The following is a 26,264-nucleotide window of genomic DNA, read 5'->3' on the forward strand; positions in this document are numbered from 1 at the left end:
TATACTTATACTTATAAAGTATAAGGGCCCTTGGCTTTACTTGGGCCATTGGCTTAACTTGGCTTGAGGGCGAGGCTTAACCTCAAACTTAAACATGCGGGGGGGGGGGGGGGGCTAGCGCTCTTCTGCTGATTTTGCATTTTTGATTTTTGCACGCCTGATAAAATGTATTATTATAATTGAGTCAATGAAGACATACAGTAGAGTCGGTATATCTTTTTATCATGCTCTAGCGCTTGTTTTACAGTTGCCCTCTTTGTCAACAGTGGCAAGTCTTCCAGAAGCAGCACACGTTCCAATCAAACCTACTTTTTGTTTTGTTAATTTTAAGCGGTGCCGGTAGCAGACGAACTTTGTTGTTTCAACTCGCTTATAACCTTAACAAATAAAATCCGCAATGGATATGATAGATAATAACCATTATTATATTAGTAAAATTGTTTTTTAATATATATTAGGACATCTTTATATTATGATTTTGACTGGCCACTTCGCTTATAGGAAATACAAAATTTACAGAAGTCATAAGCGAGCTTATTTTATAGAAGTCACATGACTTGTCACGTGACAACATCCTTCACCGATTGACAGTGGAAATTAACACAACTGTTGGTATATATATATATATATATAAAACAAGTATGACTGAACCGGTAGAACCAAGACAACTGTATCCAGAAATAGAACCGTATGATAGTGGAATTTTAGCAGTGTCAGATCTACATAAATTATATTACGAACAATCAGGAAACCGAACAGGAAATCCTGTAATTTTCATGTGAGTATAATTAGTATAACGCAAAAGGGAAATTATTATACTTTAGTCGTTTCCTTTATAAATGAAATGAAATTTAAATTCCTGCCATGTAAATAAGGGATAGAGAGAGAGAAAAGGGGCTTAACGTCAACTCGACACAAACAAACTATAGGTCATTTCAATAATTCGTTTGAGGACTCAGAATATTTTTAATGCATTGGTCAGCTAGGTGACTCTACTCCTTCAGTCCTTGTCATATGTAGGCCTACAGTGGGGAATTGATAACAACCACTTGACTCGACAAGTCAATTCAAGTAATGTTTATTTATAGTCGATAAAAACAAACAGTACAACATAAGCTCTAGTGAGCTTTTAAAATTGATTTAACCTTGTTATCTAACACACATATGTTAACCATTCAGCAACCAAAATCCCAATGAACTATAAGGGATAATTAAGTGAGTTAGTAAAGCTGAATGAATCTTTATATGCTTACCAGAACTATAACATACAGGCACTTATTCCACTTATAAGAGCACATAAAATGACCAAACAAAATCAGTCAGGTGTTAATGAGTAGTTACACATCCCGACTGTGTAGATGGTAGGAATAAGCATGGTTAATTGCATTTGATCACTGTGACGTCCCTGGCATTTGCGGGGATTAAGAGTGTTTTAGATAATTGGTAAAGTCGTTTTTTAGAGGAAGTCTATATATATTTGCAACTTTGAGTCAAGATGTTTTAATTAATTATGGATGGATTTGAATTAAATTGCTGTAAGTGTATATAATAAACACAGGCTGTAAGTTCTGGTCACTTTATGTGCTCTTTAAAGGATTAAAATCAAGATTGCTTATTACTATATACGGTATGTGATAATAATACATCAAACCATCCAATTTTAACTGAACCTAAAACAGCAAAACTGCATGCTCCGAGTGTTAATTAGTCTTGAAATATTGATTTTATTTTCTTTTTAACTGTCAGTCATGGTGGGCCTGGTGGAGGAACTAGTCCGAATGACAGAAGATTGTTTGACCCTGAAATTTATAGAATCATTCTCTTGGATCAGCGAGGTTCAGGACAATCAACACCAGCAGCTGAACTAACAGTAAGACTCACCTTATTCCACTCAAAGAATAATTACTCCACCTGTGACCTCATAAATACAAAACTCTGAAGAGAAGATCTTTGTCAAGTTTTAACCAGTCTGGTCAGAATCAAATAAATATTTCTTATCCAAATCAAAGACGTTGAATACTTTTAATATTCTGAAGTTTTCTCATTCTCTAATTGACATTACATTGTATATGCACTTCTGACAAATTTTATATAATGATATTGTAAATTACCTTAATTTATTGGATATCATAGGATATTGCAAGGGAAGCAATGGTGGCTCAATAAGTATGTCACTGTCTCATTAACCAGGAGATTCGGAATTCAATCTTAATGTTTGCTGAGAAAGCTTATCTGGATTTTCCAGCATGGTTTCACGTTGTCAGTGGTGCAGGCTGGAGGGCCTTGTCCCATGTAACTATTGGTGTGCACATAAAAGAACCCTTAACAGTTGGCATGCCCATCTTCATTAGCCTGGTTTTATTTTTAGACACTCTAAGGTAAATTTATGTAGCACAAGACCTCTTTTTCATAAAAAAGGACTGTTGCAGTGAAGAAGCCTCTCTATGGAGTTGAGATAACCATATCAGGTATCAATATATTCTTTCCTAAAACTGAGTTATAAAGCATAAGTCACAGATATTTTTTGTATCAGGATAATACAACTTGGCATCTAGTTGAAGATATCGAGAAATTAAGAAAACATCTTGGTATAGAGAAATGGGTGGTATTTGGAGGTAGCTGGGGTTCAACTCTGTCATTAGCTTATGCTGAAACTCATCCAGATAGAGTCAAAGCTCTTATTTTACGTGGAATTTTTACATTATCAAGGTAACCATAAACATTTATTTATTAAAAACTTTTTCTGCACTGACTTTGAATTGTAATTAAAAACTCATTCATCTTGGTATATTTTCCATATGTAGGGTGAAAGGTAGGCAGTAAATGGCTGTAACAAGGCTCTCACTGACCAGACATCTTTAGATGTATATGATTTATTACAAACTTTAATGATTTATTATAGACGAGAATTAGATTGGCTTTATGAAGATGGTGGAGCTTGTATGATATATCCTGATGAATGGGAAAAATATATTGAAGTTATACCAGAGGTATCTATACATGTTTATTGGCAGTTATTAGAATATTCTTTCTTTACTGTGGTTAGCATTCATTACTGGTAGTTGTTAATGTTTGTTTATCAAATTACCGTTCAAGTTGTCCTTGTTTGATGTAGAAAAGTCAGGTACGTGTAATTATTATGCTACGACCATAATAAGCTCTTTTTCCAAAGAAGACATTTTGATAATAAGACATATTAATAAAAACCCGGTAATTATTATACTAAAATTTTACGTCTTAGTTCAATATATCAATTATTTTTGCACACCATACCGACAAAGTTGTAGACACATGAATGAATTTATGATATTTTGTACCATAAATAAAAACATGAAATATGAATTTAATTTGCAAAGTTTCTGTTCCATACAATACATACAAATTTTGGAGTGGAAGCCCGGATGTAATACCGTCATAGTGTCAGTAGAATAATATTAAACCTTGACATGGTGATGGTGACTCAAACTCGTGAAGCAGGGATGTCAATATGTGGTGTGCTGTGTGATTGTTCTTATAACTGGGGTCGCCTACATTATTCTGTCATTTGTCTCGAGTTTAGATTTACTTCCTACCGACTTGGTTGTAGGGAATTCCCATTGGCTCACTCAGTAGGGGTGTATGAATTCCATACATAGGGACACTATAATGATTGAATGATTAATATTTTCTCGCAGTGTTTGAAAAATTCCACCGTTTAGTTAACCATCCATGAATGATTTTGGTTTTTTTAAGGAGGAAAGATATAATATCAGCAGTGCATATTATCGAAGATTAACGAGTGAGGATGAGAACGTCAGATTAAAGGCAGCTAGAGCATGGTGTAGATGGGAATTAGCCACATCTCATTTATTTATGAATCAAGATTTAATGGCAAGATCCGAACTTGATGTTTGGCCATTACAGTTTGCTCGTATTGAATGGTATGTTTAATGCATTGTGAAACATTAGGGTTTCATTATAATGCTGATGTTGGAGTCAAATTACTGATACACTGTGTTGGAAGTCATGCCAACGTGCACTTTCTTCTGAAACTTTACTTATAGCTCACCAGGTATAATAATGTGTGTCTATATTTATAATGCACTATAGCCACGGGTTGTGCAGTTGTGCTTAAAGCATGATACAATTACTATCCAGGTAACCTGATTACCTCCCTTTACCCCTGAACTCTCAGAAAGAGCCACAACCTATGTTGCCCAAAGAGTGCAAAAGTTTTATTTTGCGTAATTGCATACACCATCTTACTGGTACCCATTTACAGCTGGATAGACTGAAATGTCTTATTCAAGGACACAAGAACGTGACATAAAATTAGAAAATTAGGGTATCAAACTTGTAATGGTTTGGTCACAAATCCTACTCTTTTTGCCAAATCCTTTCCTTTAATATAATATAGGTTTATATTATTTTATAGTTCTGTATTCAGAAAATTATATTTTTCTGACTTGATTCTGAATCAAGCTAGCATAGGGTGAGTTAGTATTGAACATAGGGTATATATTTTTTTGTATTTAATAAAAATATGACATTTTTGTAGCCCGGAAGACAGCAGACATATGTAATCTTGGCTGTTATTAGTGTCAAACCCTGTTTTAATATCTTATCTTTCAGTCATTATTTTATACATGGTGGATTTATGAAAGATGGTCATTTATTAGCAAATGTTGATAAGATACGTCATATACCTGGTACTATTATACAAGGCAGATATGATATAGTTTGTCCAGCAGAAACAGCATGGAAACTACACAGGGTATGTATATTCACAAGGCTTTTATAGTTAGGATTAAAAAAAGATACATCACCTGTTTCTGTATTCTAAAAATAGATAGACAATAATCACAGCTATTCCAATAGAGGCATCATTGAATTGTGCAAGAGTTAAATTTGACTATTTTGCAGGGTATTTTTCTGGCTTCAAATGTTATGTGAATTATTATTTAGACATGTGGTAGCAAAGTCGAAATTTTTCAAAAATACATGGCCTCACTCATGAGACTGCCGATAAAAGGACTGACAATAGTGTACGCGGATTTATATTCTTATTAAATGGCTTATTTGAACTGAATACAATACAAAGTTACTTGAATTGGGTGTGTGAAACCCGATACGGTCGCCTTTCATAACTTCGCTCATAACAAAGTAATTTACAATATATTCATTTTTCATTACTATTAAATTCCAAACATCACTAACAATTTTTGCAAAGTAAGGGTGGTGTTTGAACGAGAGAATATAGAAATCTTCCAAAAATCAATTTGAGTGGCTGTCATTTATATATATTTGGAACCTGGAGACAGTTGCATCATTACAATTATGTTTGCTAGATTCCTAGCTAGTTAGTGAGGATTCTTGTCTCATCCGTACATTATTTTTCAAGTACACAATGCCAAATAGAGAATCTATTACCAGTCTTTTTTGATATCAAAAAATATCGAACACAAGTTGATAAAGTAACAAAAAACAAGGCCCAGCCGAGTTTTTTTTACTTTATCAACGAGTGTTGATATTTTTTGATATCAAAAAAGACGAGTAGGAGATTTTATTTATCACCCAATCTTTTCTTAAATGCACAAATAGATAATTAAATATAATTCTTTGCTGTAGATTTCATTTTTTGACAGCAATTCAACCTTTGCAAAGTCCTTTATATTGATCCAGTGTTTCCATCAAGGTCAATTGAATAACAATAGTTCATTTTTAATAAAAAAAAAAATGTTACTTTTAATAAGAAATGAACTGTTCTTTGAAAATAAAAAAAGTAGTTCCTTTTCAACTGACCAATCAAATTCATGTAAAACGATATCTCCTAAGGAGATATCGCTGCAGATTATGAAATATATCACACAAGCGATATCTACTGTAGAATGTATTATTGGGTGATAATTTAAATTTATACCATTATGAAGAGTATTCTGTTCCCATGTTAACCTTTCGATTGGTGCCATGTTAGCTGTGATTCCATCTGTGACCTCCAGTATATCTCAACAAGGAAATTAGACAGGGAACATTTCAAATTTACTCCACTCATTTGAATTATGACATTTTTTTTAGCAATGGCCAGAAGCAGAATTTTATTTTGTACAAGATGCTGGTCACTCAGCTAGAGAAGTAGGAATCCAAACCAGATTATTAGATGCTACTGATAAATATAAAAACTTATAATGTGGTGGTATTTGAAACTTGATTATGCTAACTAAACTGTTCTAGCAGAAATACATAATAAGTTAATCAGATATATGTCAAATCTTCACTTCCTTAAGTGCCATTCACGGACACATGTCCTTTCTACAAATTATAATGATTAAGAAAATTGATTTTTTGCACATTTTAAGAGTCTCTTAACACATGCTTATCTAGTATATGCGCACCTCATATAATGCAAGTGCCCCTTAATTCGTCTTCCATATAGTACAATATACATCAAATATCTTATAATAATTTTTTTTAAAATTACCATTATTATTATACATATACACCTGGTAGTATAGTGTAATAGTGATCAAATATATGTTCTGTTTTTATTTCTAATCAACAAAATTTACACTGATTTTGAATATATATTTTAACCACCTATTAAGTAAAATTGAAATATTATCATACGTATTATAGTCGAGTGTAATGGTGGTCAAATGTGTTCGTTTTTTTATATCTTTTCATTAACATCGATTTTTGATGTATATTTCATCTTATCTATAGTTTATGATCTAAGGCTTGAAACTTATTATTATGGAGAGGCGATGATAAGAACCTTTTTTTTTCTTTCTTCGAATTTGGGTTAAGGTCTAGTTTTACAATTCTCTGCACAGCTGACAATATGCATGTAGGAATTTGGTAAAATGTATTTATTTGCAAATGGATAAATTTTGTTAAATTTGTTGATTGTTATGTAGTTATGGCCTAAGACTAGGAAACGCTTACCCGGTTCTCATGATGGTTGTAGTTCCTCTATTTACAGCAATTCTCTGCAACTATTGATAATTGTAAATGGCAGACTGGGAAACTGGTCTGATAGATGAAATGCATAAAAAATGGTGGAAATAAAAATTGTTTTATTCAATAATAAATAGTTAATTTTATGTACATTTTTAAAAATAAGCTGCTTTTATTACAACAAGTGAAACTAAACTAAACAACAACTAACTATTCAATATCACTGGGATATCACTAAACGATGGTGAATTCTGTTTGCATGGTGTATCGTGTACTGTTGTGACAATTATGGTCATGGGGCCACATATAGTCTGTTTCATAGCAAGACACTCAGGCTAGGTTTCCATTGGCGATAGTAGAAAGCCAACATAAGTTTCTTGGCAGAAACACAGACTTTGGTAGCAGTATTTTTATAATTCACAAAACATATGCAGTCTTTGCATGGAGTAAATCACATTGTTATGACGAGAGAGAAATGGGGTTTAATTCCACTCGACACAAACTAGGTTTTGGGACTAACATATGGTTCAATGCCATTTCACTAATTCGCTTGGGTGTAGGGGTGGGTCTTTAGCAGTGGGAGAACCCAGAGAAAAGCCATGAGGTTGGACAGGCGATCAAACTCCTTGTCACATACAACCAGGGAATTGAAATCACAGAATTGATTCAATGACCACCTTATGACACAAAGTGCACGCTCTAACCATTTGGCCATCCACCTACCCCCCCCCCCCCTATTGTTATAGCTAAAGCATACTGTACCCTACAAATCCTTATATTTCTCAAATACAGCCTTTGAAATCTCAATTTCTTAAATTATATGGCAACCAAAAATGGCTTTTGTTTACAGTAAGTGAATTAGAAGCAATGGGTGGCATTTATTCAAAAAGGTTCCATGTAATGGTGCTAAAACTTTTAAGATATATAAATTAATATTCATATTTTACAAATAATTCCTATTTGCAAAATATTATTGCTACTCTAAGTCTGTGATCATCATTTGAGGAGTTTTAATCTGTTGCAAACAGAATGAAATGGGGTTAATGACCTACTTTTCTGCACCGTCTGGGCTAACAAAGACGGGCGTACACCATACAGTGTGCTATGAGGGAAATTTTGTTTGGACAGCGGCACTAAGACCTTCTCTTATTTTCGAATTCCAAATGTCAAGGTTTTTTTTACGTGCATGATAATGCATATACAGGACCTTGGTTTTTCAGCCATTCGAATGACTAGATGATGTCCTTGCCAGGTCCTCCATATTGAACCCACTGACTTTATTTCCGAATTTAATGTTAAATAATCAATATCAGTACATTTTAGCATGGATTTAAAAAAGCTGTGATACCCCACATAACATTGAACCATGAATTGTTATAGTGAAATCCCAGTGTACCATATCACTATTAATAAACATCAATAATCTACAAGTAATACCAATAGCTCAGGCTGTGACAATAGCAAATCAATTAAATACACACATATTAAAATCTGTTTTAAAAACCTAGTCCACATTTTAACATTTCAGGGTAAAATATTTTAAGTTTTATTGGTTGCAGCCGCCTTACAAGGTGACATTAACAAAATACTAAATCACTTAAAATCAATTATAGCTTAGAATCGTGCGTTTATCAATGTAAGCTTACAATGGTAGGAAAATCAAAGTCCGTACTGATTTTGAGTTACAGTTGACTTAAGAGAGTTTAGTTTTCATACTTAAGGACTCTACTTTTAGCGGTTAAAAGAGCAGTCCCAGCCCAACTATACCTTTTCTAAACATTTTATATCAAAATATTCAGCTGTTTGGAAATGATAGGTAAATTTGCTTAAAATGCTCACAACAACAGCTTCAGCTTCATCCTGCAGTTTCCAATGTCCAACAAGATCAGCCATAAGTAACCCTCTCAGAAACTGAGGAAGAAAATGATGTTCCTGAACTAAATTTGAAAATTTGATGTTTTCATTCGCTTTTATTTTAAATCACACAGATAATCAATTTCAACAATTTGGTTCAGTTTACATTCATTACTGGAACAAGCCAAAATGTGCTGAGGTTTGGTTGTCGTTACTGTGCCTGATGGACATCGGCCTTAAAAATTACAATAATCATCGACTTCTCCCCATTATAATCAAATATCAATAGGATTGCTTATGAACAATACAGCAAAAACAACATTACCTTACCCCTTCCAACACACTATATTGATCATTGCCAGCCCAGGACCATATATTATTATTATACAACATAAAAAAAACTAATGCAATACAATCACAACAAGGAAAACAGGTTATTTCAAGACAACAATTTTTTTTAGAGGTGCTGGTGTTTTCACTGTAATAAAGACAAAATAACTGAATATATGTGTAGCATCCACCCTAAACATTAAAGGGCAAGGCTGGGAATCTCAAAAAATATTTGCCACAATGTGAAAAATAATTGATCACACAATTTCACAAAACAGTAGTACAAACATTAATACCCATTTACATGTACATACATACATGTATATAGAAACATCCAAGACAAGAATGTATCATTACTTACATGTAATTATGCATGATGGTATAAGTTTAAAGATATATCCCTACAAGATCAGGGTTTAAACATAGATAAACATAGATTAGCGAATAAATCCCAATTATTGGGTAAATTATTTCTGTTGCTCAAAACGATAAACTTGATGAATATATTGTAAGGATTTCTTTCCACTGCAAATCTAAATCTAAATGTACATTATCATATAAATTCACAGATGTGAATTACAACTGCTACAACATACGATAACAGTAAATGGTAATTTAACATTAATTAACTTATACAATTTACCATAATGTAGTTATTTACCAGAATTTAACATAATAATAGTTATTTTACCAGAATTTAACAATATAATATTTATTTTACAAGAATTCAACATTAACTGACAACATTAATCAGCTTATAACGACGTGTATTTAACATATATTTAACATTAATTAGCTTATAAATGTAGTTATTTAACATTATGTAAATATATATAATAAACCGGTATAAACTTTAATGGAAGAAGATGAAATTAGATATGCCATTCAACTAAAATTACTTTAAGTTAAAAATCTAAGTTAAATGTAATTTAAACGTGGAGAAACTGTAACAATTACATGTAGTGGTTGCAAATAGCAGCACTCAATTAACGAATACAATAAGCCCATTGTAAAAATCAGTAGTGGTGGCCGGGACGGGGGGCACAAGTGCCCTCCCTATCCAATAGACATCAAAAAATTCAAATATAAATGTATGTACTTTTGAAGCTAGCCTTATCAAAGCTCCACAAGCCAATTTTTCCCCTTTCTTGTAGACGATCAATGAAATTATTCTGTTGATTTTGTTCCTTATTCACAACATACTTCATATCACGTAGTGCACATCTAATTTTTTAAAAAATTAATACCAACCCCCATCTGAAGATCGACAAACACTAATAAATATATAATTTATTAAGCATCTACTATTGGGGCATGGTCAAAACACAAAACAAATAGTACAAAATACAGGCATTCAATATTAATGTTCAAATAAATCAAGTTGTGGTATCAGATGTTCTGGAAGGAGTAAGCATACCTTCAATACATAAATCACCCCACACATATACATGTATCAAGAATGTCCTTAAATACATTATGAAAAAAAGTAAGAAAAATTTTATGAATGCTAAATCACTATAGACTAAGAATTGTTTTTTAAACAAAGAAAAAGCACAATTCACAAAGAATGAATCATATTGCAAATATATGCCACAAGGTGGAAAGAATAAAAGCATTATAATTATGCAAAGATAGGTTTTTTAAAAAAAAGCAAATTACAATCAGTAAATAGTAGACAAAAAGATAAAATAGGTTGCCAGAAAAGATATATGCCTACCATTTTACTTGTATGTTAATTTTAAATCTTACTATACAATAAAATCATATTCCATATGCCCCATGTTCTGCCTATTTATGATTGCTGGATCCTTAGCCATTCTTCAGAAGAGGAATGAATGCAACATAAGCATTTTGTATACATCTAGGGCTAAAAAGCACAAAAGGATGGGGAGGATATGAGAGAGAGAGAGATATGGAGTTTAAAGGGCTAATCCCGATATTTTTTGCAGAATAAAACTGCTTAATTTTGTGTTAAAATCCCTTAAATTCCTCTAGCTAAGGGCCGAGCAACTAACTCACTATTTGTGATACGTTTTCAAACAACTTAAACCTGCCATTCTTCATCTGGAAATGGAGACCGGTGTCCCAAGCTGTATTATGCGGTGTCTGCATAAAACTAGACTTTTATTTTATAATAATAATGTGTAGGTGAAATTTACCTTTCGTTATCAAGTAGAGCACATGGGCCATTCACTATATAGACCTCTCAAGGAACGGGAATCGATTATCAGGTCACCCAACGAAAAAACTGACCCAAAATCTTAAAAGGGTTACGTGTCCGGATAAGCAGTTTTGACGTTCACGTCCAAACGACTCAATATTTTAAGCTGGAATTTTGAGAGAAGGTAAATACACCATTCCTCTATATTTTGGCGCTTAAATTTCATACGTACTCCCGACTTTTATTTTTGATACTCTTGAAATCGGGATAGTCCCTTTAATATGAGAGAGAGAGAGAGATATGGAGTTTAATAATAAGGTTTACTCTTTTTGACTAGCATAACGGAATATTTTTTCTCTTAAGTAATTCAACTGTGCATTGAGCCTTTTACCGGTGGGAGAAAACCGAGGGACCCTGGGAAAAGTCTGTTGTTAGGTAGGTGACTACTCCTTGTCATGTACAAAATCATTTCACCTGACTTTATGACAGACCTCATGACCTAAAGAAATCATCTTAAACCTATCTGCCAGATTACCCCTGGAGGGAAAACTGATTGTTTTTCTCTTTACAATTGGGTTTTCTAATTGAATTATATAATTATAATTTGTGGTGGAAGAATGTCCAATCCTCATACACTAATATCTAGTTATCATAAATTGTTTCTTGTGGCCTACACAAAGTCTTAGGAGGGGGTATAAACAAATAACTCTGTTTAAGGTTAGCATTCAAGGGTGTGTCATAAACATTAAATCTTGCATATTTGCAATTAGGATTTTGTGTGTTATTACATGAATCAGTGATTTAACTCTTTGTCCCATAGCCATGGGTATCACTCCTGCAATGCAATGTGTTAAGATAATTACAGTGCCATTTCAATGTTTTACAGCCATCTGACTGATCTCATTTGATCTTCAGAATTCCAATAATGATAAATATATCCTGGAATCTATTTTGTTAATCTCTCTCTTTCTTCCTCTTCAGTTGACTTTTCTTGAATCTCAGGCATAACCGGGGTGTGTGGTGTATTGCTGTCTTGACGATGCATCATCCTCGAACGACTTTCATCAAAGTTATCTAACTGTATGCCAGCGCGATTAGGAGGGCGTCGCCTGCGCAGTTCATGCATGTATAGAGCACTGAAACTCATATCAGCTGACATTAGTTCTATTGTTCCTTCGTCAACCTGTCGCATGGAATGTCCAGCAAATCCCATGGAACTAGGTTGCAACTCTGTTGAGCTGTGCATACTGGTTAGTATACCACTAGTGCTACCGGGAGGTATTTCAAGATTAGAAACGGCGCCACGGAATTTTGTACAGGATGCCGAAGACTGTACTGTAGTAGATGGTAGTAAATTAATGGCACTTTGACCAGTTATACTGGAGATCATACTGGAATACTAAAATATAACAAATATTATTATTAACAAATGTTATATCAAAGCAAGTTAATCTACATAGTTTTTCTTTACACAACCAGGTTAGCCATCTAAATCACTTTCAGTGAGGTAAACATGAAGTATTGAAATCGGTGTTGATCTGATGTGTTATTGGTCGTTATAGATCACCCCAATTGACCTATATTTGAACTTTTGAGCACATACTTCAAAGATAAAAGGTTTTTATCCAATCTAGAAGTGAGTAACTATTGCCAAACCCACATATGAGTCAAAAACTGGTAACCCAGTCTTTGATATTTTGTGAAGAGAAAATGTCATGAATATGGGAGTAAAAATTGATTGAGTGAGTGATATAAAAACAATTTCATATATGGTTTCAAAAGTTTGCGACTGCTAATTTTGAATCTGGTTAGCATCATTTTTTTTCAATATTTAACTTTGAATAACAATGTTTTTCTAAATTTTCTGAACTGGACAAATATAAACTTACCCCAAATCCTAAACCAGGTCCAAGACTTGGCAGAGCTACAGACAGACCATAGAGTGATGACGCTGCAGGATTATCAAATTGCATGGTACTCATAGATGCTATATCACGATGGGCTGTAACACATAGACATATTATAATCATTATAAATTTCAACTTTTTAATTTTTAATCATGTTGGACAAATAAAAAAAATACTCTCTGTTGTTTGCCAATGTGTTATAGTCAATTTGATTCTTTCAAAGAGAAATAAAAATATTCTAAGATTTACTATTTACCACAGGTAGGATATTATAAAGAATTCCAAAATTAAAACATCTGTCAGATGGCCTATTGGAGTCTGATTAGATTATACAGTTCTATGATCAACAGGAAGTTTAATCCACTGGTGATTTTTCTCATGAGAAGAATGAACCATGAAAAATTCAGCACAATCCTTTATAATTTAATTGCTTGCTATCTATAAGTCAATAGAAAATTTGTGAGAATGACAAAAATATTGTACTACACTATTACTATACCTTGATCTTTGACATTATTTATAAATAGACTACAATTATCAGGTGGTTTCCATTCAGGATTGGTAAGCTGCAATAAAAATAAAATACAATTTATATTTCTTTTATACTTAATTTACAGATGTACAATTGTACAATTTTTAAATATAGAGTAGACATAAACATCATGCAAATCAAATTAAAATGTCAGATTTCCTGCAAAAGAACAGAATATATGAATAGTAAAATCAGCATATGTTGTGACAAGTGAAATGAAATGGGGTTAACATCCTACTGTTCTGCTACGACTGGGCTAATGAAGATGGGGATGTGAAAAATAGTGTTGTTAATTTTACTATACTGTGGGGATTTGGTTGGCTGAGTGGTCTAACTTGTGCATTTTAGATCGTAAGTAGTGCTGGCTCGATAGATCGTTGAATAGCCATTCACATTCTCACGATTCGTGTATTGAATCGCAAGACGCTGTATTGATGTATTGCTATTCTTTTTTTATGTTTTTTTTGTCACCTCAGTCAGTAACCTGTCACTCTTAATTATCCACGTCAGGTACACAAACACACTTAAATTGTTTTGGTCCTTATTTTTATTACTTCAACATCAGCAGGATTAAAAATATTACATTTTCATTTATCCTGTTGTTTCCTTGGGAAATATTGACCTGGTTATGAATTGTGACACGAATCATATCGTAGCACTTGAATTCCAATACGTATCATATCATGACTGGAGTGGCAATACCCAGCACTAATTGTAAGGTCCAGAATTTGTGGTTTGGATCCCTGACGGCTTGCATGTCTCCTGTCTAACCTTATGGGTTTTCTCCAGGTCCTCCGGTTTTCCTCCACTATTAAAGACCCCAAGTAAATTATTGAAATAAAAATATATCATGTTTGTGTGGAGGTTAAACCTACTTTTTTCTCTCTGTCTGACTTACAATAACACATGTCATTCATTCTATTATCAATATAAAACTGTCAATAACATAATTAAGTCATACTAACATGAAAGTGCATCAGAGATAACTCTGTTTTACCATCTTCAGCTTGTTGATATTCGGTAATATCATCTTTTGTTGCTGTTCCCCACTATATGAATAGAATAACAATAAATGTATACAATATTCTTAATTCAGGTAAAACTTTATTCTGTTGAAAATTTAATATCAAGTTAGAATTAAAATAAATACATCACAGATAATAATTGAATGTTAAATATTTAAAAAATATTATACAGCGTTAAGATTGAGGAATTGAAAATAGTTTATTTATGACCATAGTTAAACTCAAACAGGGAAGTAGATATGATTTTGGGTTGATGATAATTATTTCAAAACAGAAATGAAATGAAATGGGGTTAACGTCCTACAGTTTATTTCAAAACAAGACAAACATTAAGAAAATTAGAACAAATGACAGTCATTTTTTCTCCCTTTTGCCTATTATCTACATGGATGTGCAACTTCCATTTTTCACAACAGAATAGACATTTTTCAAAAAAGGATTTGAATCTAAATGCCAGAGTAAATACAGAGCTTTCCCAAGCACACAGTCTCAGCCCATTCATAACATTATGTCTGTACAGGTTGAAATGAAATGAAATAAAATTTAACGTCCTACTATCTGTACAGGTAGAAGCAGGTTTGACAATCAATTTCCTTCACATCAGCACTAAATTTGTTTGTCTCATGCTCCAAGCATGATTTTGGTAATTTTATATTTCTCATGAATCTATTAACAAAGCTTTGTTGAAATCTTACAGTAGACCAGATTCACAGATTTACACAATTTAATTTACAGAAACTAGTTAAAATATTCAATTATCTAAACCTTATCAACAGCTTATTAAGTTAAATTAATATAAATTATAATCTTTCGACAACAAACCTGAGGGCTGCCATGCTTTCTGACATCCATCTGTGCAAAAGAACAGACATCTCCTACTCCAACAACTTCTACAGTAAAATTACGGAAGAAATCTACAATCTGTAAAGATCTGGTACTGAAGTAAAAACACAGTATAAACGGTGTGATGATTGGACTTAGTAACTCTTCTATTAAATATGACTGAAAAAATAAAATACACAAAATAGATTTAAAATACATTCATTTAAAAACACAGGGTATATGAAGTGATCTTTCTAAAGGAAATGACTGTTTAGTCATAAAGTAAGGAACTTGACAACAACAACTTTAATGTGGCATACCAAACCCACAAAACAAGAATGAATAAATCCTACAGTCTTGGAAATAGTATTGTTTCTAATCGCGGCTTACATAAATGTTAAAACTATGGTTCGGACTAGAAAAGTTTCTGTCTAGTTTTCCTTTGTCAGTGGTGTAGGAGAGAACATAGACGTCTAGACGTTCGGATGGGATGAAAAACCGAGGTCTTGTGTATACCATTTGCAGCACATTAAATATTCCCTGACAGTTGAAAATTTAAAAAATGTAGGCTGTAGAGCCACTGTAATGCAAAATTGCCCTCGTAGTACAGCTTGTGCACAATAGTAAGATGCAAAACCATATGTAATTAATTTCATTTCATTTACAAATGGGGGTCATCAAATTGTAAATTGAATAATGTGACATATAGTTATTGCTTTTAGTTTTATGATATTTTTGCCTATAAGACATCTCACAATAAAATCATGGCATATCAATTTCAATAATTATGGCATCAAATCATATTCAAAAGAAAAAAACAAAAACAAACTCAAACATGCCAACAAAAATTGTAATTTATACTTACTGCTTTATACTGGAAGAGAAGAGAGAATTCATCTCTGACTTTATAAGTATGTGCTACACCATTCCAATGTTCAGGCATATAATGTATATGGGCTAGTATATTTCTCATCAATCTCTCAGGACAATATATCGTATGCTGTCAATATGTAAAATATCTTAGTTTAAAAACGACCAAATATTGGAAGCATACTAGCTAAGAAGAAATTGTTACATCAAAAGAAAGAATTTTTGCTTTAAGTCCATCTCTTTGCATTTGGGAATAAATTTCAATTTGGGCTTATACAAGAGTATTAAATATATCAGTGGGTAGATATAAAAATGCAAGTTTTGATGTGAAAGACGGTTTTGATCTGGGAGCTTACAAACATTACATCTACACATAACGTATAAACTACAATAGATAAAGAATATAGTTTACCTCTTCTGGAATAAGACTACTACAAACAGTAACTATCACACCTATAATACAAAATTTCTAAATTTGTTCTGCTGCATAATATGAATAGACAAATTTTAATATTACACAAATTATAAGGAAATGAAATGGGGTTAGTCTCCTATTTGTCTACTCCATCTGGACTAATGACAGGAAATTTTTCCCGGGTATCTACAGCCTACCCTTATTTCGAATTGCAACTGTCAAGGGTTCTTTAACGTGCATCATAATGACTAGATACTGTTCCTTGGCAAGTCCCTTGTACTGCAACACAGACAAGAGAAAACTTTCTCACCAAACACTGGGATCAAACCTGGGACACAGACCTCCAGGTTAGCGAGCCAGTGCCTTACTCACTGAGTCACAAATCATAATGTAACAATCTAAAAATACCATTTATATTGTTTTCACATAACTTAAACTTACGACTGCTTGTCATTATATAATTGTTATTATTTAGATCTCCCCTAGTTTGTTGAAATTTTCTAAATGGATAAAATTTTAAATAATTAAATTATTAAACAAAATATAAAAGAACTATATACCTGCTATTGTCATGGTAGTTAACATATGTTCAACACTAAGTACATCTTCATCTACAACTGTTAATACCACCAATACAGCTAATACAGAACCAGCAAAAAAAGCTGTATTCCTGTCAGTTAACAATGTTTAGAAATAAAGAGTCTATGTTTTTTGTTTGATACATTTCAAAAGGGGGTGAAAATGTATTATACAATTTAATGAAATAATAATACCTGCCAATATTCAATATTCAAGATACATGTAGTTAGATTTATTAAGAAAATAAATTACATTTAAAGATAAATTATGTAAGATTTAGATAAAGTGCTGGTCATTCTTGCTATAATAGTTCAAAAATAGATAATGCAATATGAATATGTTGAAAATTTCATTCAAATTACTTTATTCTGAGCAAAGATATTGGCCTTTGATGGATTGACAAGATGTGTGCACTGACTGTAACCACTGCACTGGATGTTCGGGGATTAGCCTCACTTCACCATTTTTAGATTAAATTGTTAAATGGCTGAATAGTTCTAATCTACTTACAATCGGACCTATCCGAAGGCATTGAGATTTGATTATGGTCTTGTCATGTTAATAAATGTCTAATTAATAGTTTATATAACATTAAGGCCTAAAGAAAGATCTGCAATAGGCAGATTTAGCTCTTGCATAATGCCTGTTAAATTAAGATTGTCTCAACAAATTTCATTCTGCTTAAATTGAATAAACAACTGTAATAATAAGGACAAATTGAATGACAGACCAGTTTACTTGTCATCAAGTATAAAATCGAAAAACAACTGACATATAGTATATACTTACTTGGCTAGAATGACAAGAAAGGGAGATGTAAATATATTAAGATAAAGATTAGATAAACCATAGGCTCTACTCAATCTGAAATATACAAATATTTATAACAAATTAGTTCATTAATAACTTTACCCTTGCAAGTGTGATATGATTTCTATTTTGATGAAGAATAATTGGAAGTTACTGATTTATATAAGGTAAAGAATTTTTATAACTATTAATATGAAATTTTGTTAACGGAAAATTTCTGGATTTACCTTGCATCAAATTCATGATCTACTTCATTAAAGTGGCGAAGATAATGACGAGAATAGTTGGACCTGAAATATAGAAATTGTCATATAATAGAAACATGGTCAAATACTAAAATATCTTAATAAATATAACATGACATGACTTGTGGAATATGTCTAGCCTCGTTTTTCGAGTCCCTTATTACAAAAAGCGCTGAAATGCATTATGGTACACGATTCGTGTACCAATTGTAAAATGTTTATTTTGTCTTAAATATCAGGGCTTGCCACGAGACGCGAGTAATTACTCGCGCGCACGCTACGCTCGCGTAAAACCAAATTTACGTGAGTGATTAAGTACTCGCGCAAATATAAAAAATAATTTAATCAGAAATAATTGAATATCGTAATATAAAAAGCCGTAAACAATTTGTATGCCTTCATATCGATGCACTATTGCGCACGCGGCGTGTCTTTCCAGTGCCAACTGTTGTTACTAAAAATACTTTGAGACGCGTACTGCCAGGCGGTTTTTAAGCGGATGTCCTTTGCCGTGTCTGGATAATCAAACATTGAGCGGATGTTGTCATTTCTATTAATAGCAATTCTTTCGATCCCGCATCTTTTCTGCAAATTGATGGGATTGAAATTGTTTTGCCTGTTCTTTTACCTTTCTAAGCTTTACCCGAATCCCCTCAGCACGCCAACGATGGCAAAGGGAAGCCCAGTTTCTCTTGCAACGTTCTTGTCATGGGAAGACGATTTACAGATATTTTTTTTTGCCAAGGAAATAAAAGAGTATGCATTGTCATTGTGTGTGAAATAGCTTTATTCAACGTCCGCTTCCACCGAAGTGACAAGAGCATTGCCATTAGGCTCATGAAATTTAAATGGCTACTCACGCACATCATTCTGCGTGAGTAAATACATGTACTCGCCTCACTCGCGCAAGTCTATATTTGCGTGAGTAGTCATCTACTCGCCTCCAATTTGCTCGTGGCAAGCCCTGAATATTGGATATCAGAAGGCTATTTTTTCCCGGTAAGATCACAACATCAATGTTGATTTAAACCGACAAATAAATCGTGTTTTCAATGTCGAAGATTTTGGATGATATTGAGTTAGAGACTTATAGCTACTTTAAGCTAGGACTATCTGACTCATTGTAATAATATAGTTAAATGTAAGGATGGTGTAAAGAGATAGTCAACAATTTTGCCAAAATAGAAAATAGTAAACATTAAACAGGCAAATTTGACCTACAAATTACTCTCAAATTTGAAGTACAAACTAGTTTAGTAAGATGTATGTATATCTTTCTATATTTGAATATGTAAAATCATTTACCATCTTCTGGCTCCTAAAGCACCAGGTTTTCTCTTTATTAGCTGAAAATCAGATAAATTACATATACAAGTTGTTAGCATTGTTTCAAATACTCATATATTTCTCTATATTAAATTTACTTAAATTTTTCTATTAAAATACAAGTTTATGTTCCACTGGTATATGACAAGAACAGTCGTTTTAATATTCTGCTGCTAACTCAACCCAAAAGTATTATAATATCGGCAGGAATAAGACCAAAGATGTTTTTAAGTAATCAAAACTCATGGATTGGGATTTCATTACAACTAAACATCACATTAATTATCAATAACATGGTTTTACTTTTGATTTAGCTTACCTCACCATAACGGAAGAAAAAGTATAATATCTGCCAGAGAAATATGACCGGACATAGAAGTAGATTAGCTACACCATGCCAGAAAAATCTACTACTCAATCTGAAAATATTTAATAATATGCATGTAGAATGAATTTCTACAGTGTTCCTTTTTAAAGAATAGATGTAAAGACAACATTTCTTGGTTGTCTGAAAATTTCAAATATGTTGTTCTTCTGACAATAAATAAACTTCCATTCTCAACAGAACTGATGCAAATGATAAGAAAGCTGAAAACATATTTGAGTGGCACATGGTTTTTCTTTGAAAACAGAACTTTATTTTCCGGATAGATATTCTGAATTATTTAACAATAGTCTGTTTAATTAAAATGAACCAAATTGGAACCATTTGCTAATTAATTATTGTAAAATCAGAATAAGAATCGTTTTGATCATCATTATTAAATATTTGAAATTAGATGCAACTTACTGATTTCCAAGAGGAATTCTTCTATTAGTTATTTTAAATTCATCTCTCAGATGCCAGTTGTTTTCAAATGGTGACCAAGGACCCCCTGAAAGAAGAATGCAAATTATTTAATATGATGGAAAAGTAGAAGAGAACCCACATGATTCTAGTTAGTTCAAGTCAAACAGAAAGAGAGATTCAATAATTTGCATGTGTGCAGGAATCTTTAGATGTGAGAAGGCATAGAAGTACTCAGAGAAAACCCATGACCTCACATACACATCAGATATTGGTCCAATGACTTTGGCCTTATATGCATTATTTTCACACAGTTACGGCCAATTGCCTCAAAACAGAAAGTCTTTAAACGAATATTTTACACTGAAATTTTTATAATGTTAGGTATAAAGTTGTACTTACAGAAAAGTATCATTTCCAAATTATATTTCAATCCTGTACTCAGAAATGCGCTGTAAAAAATAACAAATTAAACAAATCATGAATAAAAACACAATTTTGTCAAAACCTAGATACATTGTTATGGCACTTAACCCCACTGTAATATGTTTCATGATTCCTGTCATCATCATGTAAAGAAACTTTAACGTACAATAATTGTGGTATATAGAACTGACTTGCAGTACAGTACTTTAATACTTTAAAATATATTAAGGATATAAATCTACTATTTTAGAAGAAATAAATCTGTTTGGATCCACCTTGATAATTAATTCTTTTGTTGAGCAGTGAGGAAATAAATTGTTTAAACTACTTACTATTCTCCAATGAATGGCAGATTATATTTCACAGGTAATACTTCCTTATTAACCATGGCTATTAAGTAGTTTTTAAAACGTAATATTCTATGGTATATATCTGGAAATAAAAGTACATACATTGTATTTGTTCTTTTTTTCATGCACATATCATATGTAGTCTACTAACTATAGTGAAAAAAAAACCCCAAGAGAATCAAACCTCTTTGGTTTGGGATTAAATAAAGTAATGAATAATTTGGTTCTGATGGGTCATTTTGATTAGAGATGGAGCAAGCTGGCATTGGCTTATTGTATCGACAGTGGAGCTCTCAAATTTCCAACATAGACTGATCGACCCCCCCCCCCAAAAAAAACAAAAAACAAAACAAAACAAATCAACATAACAAATCAATCAAAACTGACAATTTGTTTTTGATCCAAATCACAGTAATCTAGTATTTTTAGGATTACTTGGGATGTCAGTCAGTACCAGTCCAGCGATGATTAAATTCTTTCACATGCAGACATGAACATTATAATTAACATACGTAAAAATGAAGATTTGTTTAGTGGTAAAGAAACCAAAAGTAAACAATATAGTAGTCATTGAACCAGATGTGGTGATGTACGTGAAGTTCTTATAGAAAATTGGTTGTACCTAATTCTGTGAGTTCTGTTTTATGTACACACATCTGTTGTTCTTTCTGTACTTCTAATAAACGGCGCTGTACTTCATGCCAGGTCATGTTTGGTAGGTCAGACTTTAATAAATTACAATATAAAACATTAAAGTTTATAAATTTTAAAGCTTCATGTGATATGATTGGATCACAGTAATTTTAATATAGATTTATGTTCAACCCCTACAAGTCACATTTATTTCACAACACATCAATTTCAAATTATGGGAAAACTCTTAGTAATGAAATGTGCCATACCGCTGATATTTTAAGAGCCGTCAGAAAGAAGGATCGTATTTCATAATACTTGAAAATATTATAAATAACTTTAACGAGACGCAATAACCAGAAGGCAGCAGCAATAATGAGGCACACTATCAGCGTAAAATCAAACCTGTAAATATAAAAACATCATAATAAACAGAAATCACTTTAAACAAAATTTAAAGACAAAAAAAAAGTCAATGTGTATGGGCATCATGGAGTATTATCATTAAAAAAACAGGTAGGAAGAATGAGAGTCAGGAAATTCTTTTCTCAAGGGGCTAGCTTTATTTACTGATGGATTGAGACAACAAATTGTCAGGAACACTGTCAACAGTTCATTTGTCAATAAGAACAGAATCTACCATTCTCCTTGCATTTCTTCTGTTCCAATATCCTTTATTTTCAACTGGAGAATTGAACCAATCTCAAAACTGATTTTTGAATAACCCCTCTCCTTGAAACCTACATCTACTGAAAGCCTCTGTCCTGTTTATATCCATGGGTGTTAATGTTATAGCGTAGCGTAAAGTTGTTTGAGACAATCTAATTATAATGCATGTACATACCTTTCTAAACACTGTTCTGAATTATAGACTGCTTCATTAATGGTAACTTTGTGAGTTGTATTATAATGGACATTAGCAAATAACACATCATAATTTACACAATTTAATAAAAATGCTGAAAACACAACCACAAACACAAATTGCCTGCAAGATAAGGAAAGAAGATATATATATAAGTCATAAATCATGTATATGAACCCTCTAAAGAAAGCTATATTACATCTGAAGAAAGATGTAGGCAGAAATATATTGGTCTAGTTTAGATAACCTTCTAAGTTCTAATATATGCATTCAAATAATTTTCAAAGAGCTTAAATTGATATTGTACTAGCAACATTAAATATATTAGAATCTATTCTTACACTAGTTGTAGTATTTCTTCTGCCACCATACACAGGAAACCAGCTCGCTGATGATAGTGGTAGACTCGGGTAAAGAATTCATCAAGATTTTCAATGTGGTTCCATCGAGCTAAAATATTTATAAACTTTAAATTAAAGATGGGTTCCCAGAAAAGTATTTATCGGGTGGTTATTTCCAATAAAAGTATGGCAATTTTGGTATATATGGAAAGTAGAGATATCCAATCTTACTAGAAAAATACTGAATTCCCCGAAAAAGCACTTATGGAGCGTATACAGGACAAAAATGTAAGGGTTCCCCTAATCGATAGCCCGACGATTAGGAATTTCTGCACGCGTGATGTCAAAGGTCACACGCGAACATTGAGCGCTTGATGTACAAGTTGATAAACTTTATGAAGAGTTAGACGTACAACACTTTCTGAGATAAAAATGACGGAAAAAGACGCAGGTAGTGGATAATCTGAGAATTTAAATAGGATTCGATATTTGTAATAAATAGTAAGTGATTAAAGACAACATCGTCTTATGTATGCAATGAATTCTCCTCTGACTTCCAAGAGAGGTAAGTCACGTGACATAAACATGACCTGGTTTGATCAAATTTTTATAGCAGGGCATTCCTTCAAATGAATAAGCTTATATGCAACTTTACCTTTGCTTCTCTCTGGTACCATATGAATCATCTCAGTTTCAACATGAGGTATTTCTGAATCCATATTCGTATCTTCATAATATGACCCAATCGACTTATAGTTTGTCTGTTTCTGAAATCCTGCCATCTTCACCAACCTGTAACACAAGTCAAATATATTTTTTGTGCTCTCAATTATCAAAAGCGAGTGTTGTAATACATGTACATATACCTTTCCATTCAATGTAAAAACTAGTCAGACTAAGACCTTTTCATAAGATATGATGCATCATTTGAGTAGTGACAGAGCTATGTTTTTAAAAACGACAAAATGTAAGACTGGGAATCCATGACAATTCGCACCAAAGAGCACTCAGACCAAAACTACTCGAACCAAGACAAAACACAACTTGGACCAATATTTTGCTTATGATCAAAACCAGAAATGAATGTGGTGTCAAAATTACGTACCATGTTTCATTTGTATAGAAACAGTAGGGAGAGCATAGTATTTTATAGTGTGGTATTTATATGGGGTCATCCTGTTATGCCCCCCACTATTGTTCTTGTGGTAGGAGCAGTCTAGCAGGAGAATTATCAAATACAAAAAGATTAAAACTATAATCCGCTTCACAGAAATGTGGTTTACAACAAAAATGAAACTCAACAAAAACAACTTTATATAGTTTACTACATTTACCATAATCTACATGAAATAGACAAAAAATATCAAAAACAAATCATAAATCCACAAAATGTGAAATAGGGTCGGCATATTCAATTGCACTTTTTACTCCCGTTAATAGTTCGCTTATTAGAAATAAATCATACACGAACTTGAGCCTTTGCAATTTTTAAAGATATGTTGTAATTGCAGTGATAAATATCTTTATACAACGATAGTGAGGTTTCTAATCATATATTTGATTGATTCAAGAGTAAATTTTGATGCAAGAGAAGTACATGTACTTAAGATACTCATTAACCGATGACAAAATGAAATGAGGTTTAGCATCCTACTGTTCTGCTCGGACTGGCCTAATGAAGACCGGCGTACGCCATACAGTGTGCTATAAGGGAATTTTGCCCCTGCAGAGGCACTATGGCCTACTCTTATATCGAATTCCAACTATCAAGGGATCTTTTATGTGCATTCCAAATGACTAGACAGCTGTCCTTGTCATGCCCTCCATTCTGTACCACTGACAAGGGGAAACCACGTTGGAATATCCAGGTACTTTCCTAGCCAATGCAGGGCGTTAACCAATGATACATGAACTTATCTCATGATAATTACTAACATACATGTAGTTAACCGTTTACTAGATGAACAGAATATTAATGATATATTCTATAATCCTTTGTTAACTTAAGTTTTCACACCTCTCTGCCATAACACTGATTGATTGGGGAGAAATGTACAGGCCTACTTTCATGAGATAATAACATGGGTAAGTAAATGTACATTTACATAACATTTTGTATTACAACAAACACAATTATCTATCTATTAAAACAACGCTTTATTATTTAAAACAAATATTGGTTCGAATAGTCTTTCAGAGTGGTCCAAGTGGCCTTTTTGTTGGTCTGAGTAGTCTATAGCCTAAATTGGTTCTATTGGTCTTAGTCCCTTTTGGTCCAAGTTGTCTGGCTACATATATCGTGACTGGCGATTGGCCTAATTTTCTACTCTCAAGAGAGCTCAACAAGAAGTCCAAGACTTTTAATTTGAGTTCGCTAACTCTATGAACATGATCAATTAACTTGTATGTATATCATGACAAATGAGTCACAGTGACCTGATTGAAATGAAACTGCAACAGGAAGTATTTAGTATGTATTTGTAGTTTCAATATGTGCCATATAACTAATAGAATTATGCTCAAATTTAACAAATCCCCAAAAACTTACAATTCCTCTTAGAAAATCCTGATGTTGAGTGGAAACCATCTAGAAATTGGGCTGTCTGTACAACCAGTGCAAAATTGAAATTTATGCCAACCAATGTTTTCTTCACTTCAATCAACTGTACTATTTCTTCAACTTCAAATGAATAAATTATAATGCGTACTCGAAGATATTTATTGACCTCCCAACATTATATTTAAAGTCCAGCAATAAGCTACATGTATTGGAAAAAACGTTACCTTATTTCTCACACTTTTGTTTGGGTTTTTTTTATTTTCAGGGTTTTTTTTATTTAGGTTAGGCCTATGTGAAATTGTCTAAACTACGCAATTCAAAGTGAATTAAAGATTAAAATTTGATCTAGTTGCGTAGACAGGCAGAAGCTGGGCCTGTTCCAAACCCTATTCCTGCAAAAAGTTGATGAATTCAAGGCAATATTTCCATTTTAGTCGATGACAGTTCTAATAGTGTCTGCTTCAAAACAAAAAAGTCACCGGATATTAGGTAA

At 32.7% G+C, this 26,264-nt stretch overlaps 2 protein-coding genes across 2 annotated transcripts; one reads left to right on the plus strand and one right to left on the minus strand.

Moving 5' to 3' along the window:
* The first annotated feature begins 557 nt into the window (after nt 1-557).
* On the plus strand, nt 558-7,066 carry LOC126832251 (probable proline iminopeptidase). Its single transcript, XM_050562974.2, has 7 exons — nt 558-778; nt 1,747-1,870; nt 2,534-2,709; nt 2,903-2,990; nt 3,733-3,920; nt 4,612-4,753; nt 6,055-7,066. Exons 1-7 carry the CDS (start codon nt 642-644, stop codon nt 6,163-6,165), a joined length of 966 nt encoding a protein of 321 aa, XP_050418931.1. The 5' UTR covers nt 558-641; the 3' UTR covers nt 6,166-7,066.
* On the minus strand, nt 7,036-26,240 carry LOC126832245 (autophagy-related protein 9A). Its single transcript, XM_050562963.2, has 21 exons — nt 25,760-26,240; nt 23,867-24,003; nt 23,212-23,320; nt 22,850-22,993; nt 22,275-22,410; nt 21,995-22,097; nt 21,355-21,454; nt 20,999-21,048; nt 20,600-20,684; nt 20,129-20,228; nt 19,789-19,829; nt 18,466-18,528; nt 18,218-18,292; nt 17,410-17,519; nt 16,847-16,887; nt 16,430-16,564; nt 15,565-15,744; nt 14,683-14,766; nt 13,685-13,751; nt 13,168-13,280; nt 7,036-12,677 (listed from the first exon to the last, which is right to left on the minus strand). The coding sequence occupies exons 2-21, from the start codon at nt 23,991-23,993 to the stop codon at nt 12,225-12,227; spliced, it is 2,316 nt and encodes a 771-aa protein (XP_050418920.2). The 5' UTR covers nt 23,994-24,003; nt 25,760-26,240; the 3' UTR covers nt 7,036-12,224.
* Nucleotides 26,241-26,264: the final 24 nt, after the last annotated feature.

This window comes from Patella vulgata, chromosome 9, assembly GCF_932274485.2.
Source record: "Patella vulgata chromosome 9, xgPatVulg1.2, whole genome shotgun sequence".
NCBI classification, from domain to species: Eukaryota; Metazoa; Mollusca; class Gastropoda; family Patellidae; genus Patella; species Patella vulgata.

Bases quoted from the DNA above. Each gene is read 5' to 3' on its own strand.
- LOC126832251 (XM_050562974.2), top strand. From the start codon at position 642: ATGACTGAACCGGTAGAACCAAGACAACTGTATCCAGAAATAGAACCG. The intron at 1,871-2,533 runs GTAAGACTCACC...TTTTTGTATCAG, and splicing joins CACCAGCAGCTGAACTAACA to GATAATACAACTTGGCATCT. The intron at 4,754-6,054 runs GTATGTATATTC...CATTTTTTTTAG, and splicing joins CAGCATGGAAACTACACAGG to CAATGGCCAGAAGCAGAATT.
- LOC126832245 (XM_050562963.2), bottom strand. From the start codon at position 23,993: ATGGCAGGATTTCAGAAACAGACAAACTATAAGTCGATTGGGTCATAT. The intron at 16,565-16,846 runs GTAAACTATATT...ACATATTGACAG, and splicing joins GTAGTCTTATTCCAGAAGAG to CATACGATATATTGTCCTGA. The intron at 13,752-14,682 runs GTTAGTATGACT...TTTTTATTGCAG, and splicing joins TATCTCTGATGCACTTTCAT to CTTACCAATCCTGAATGGAA.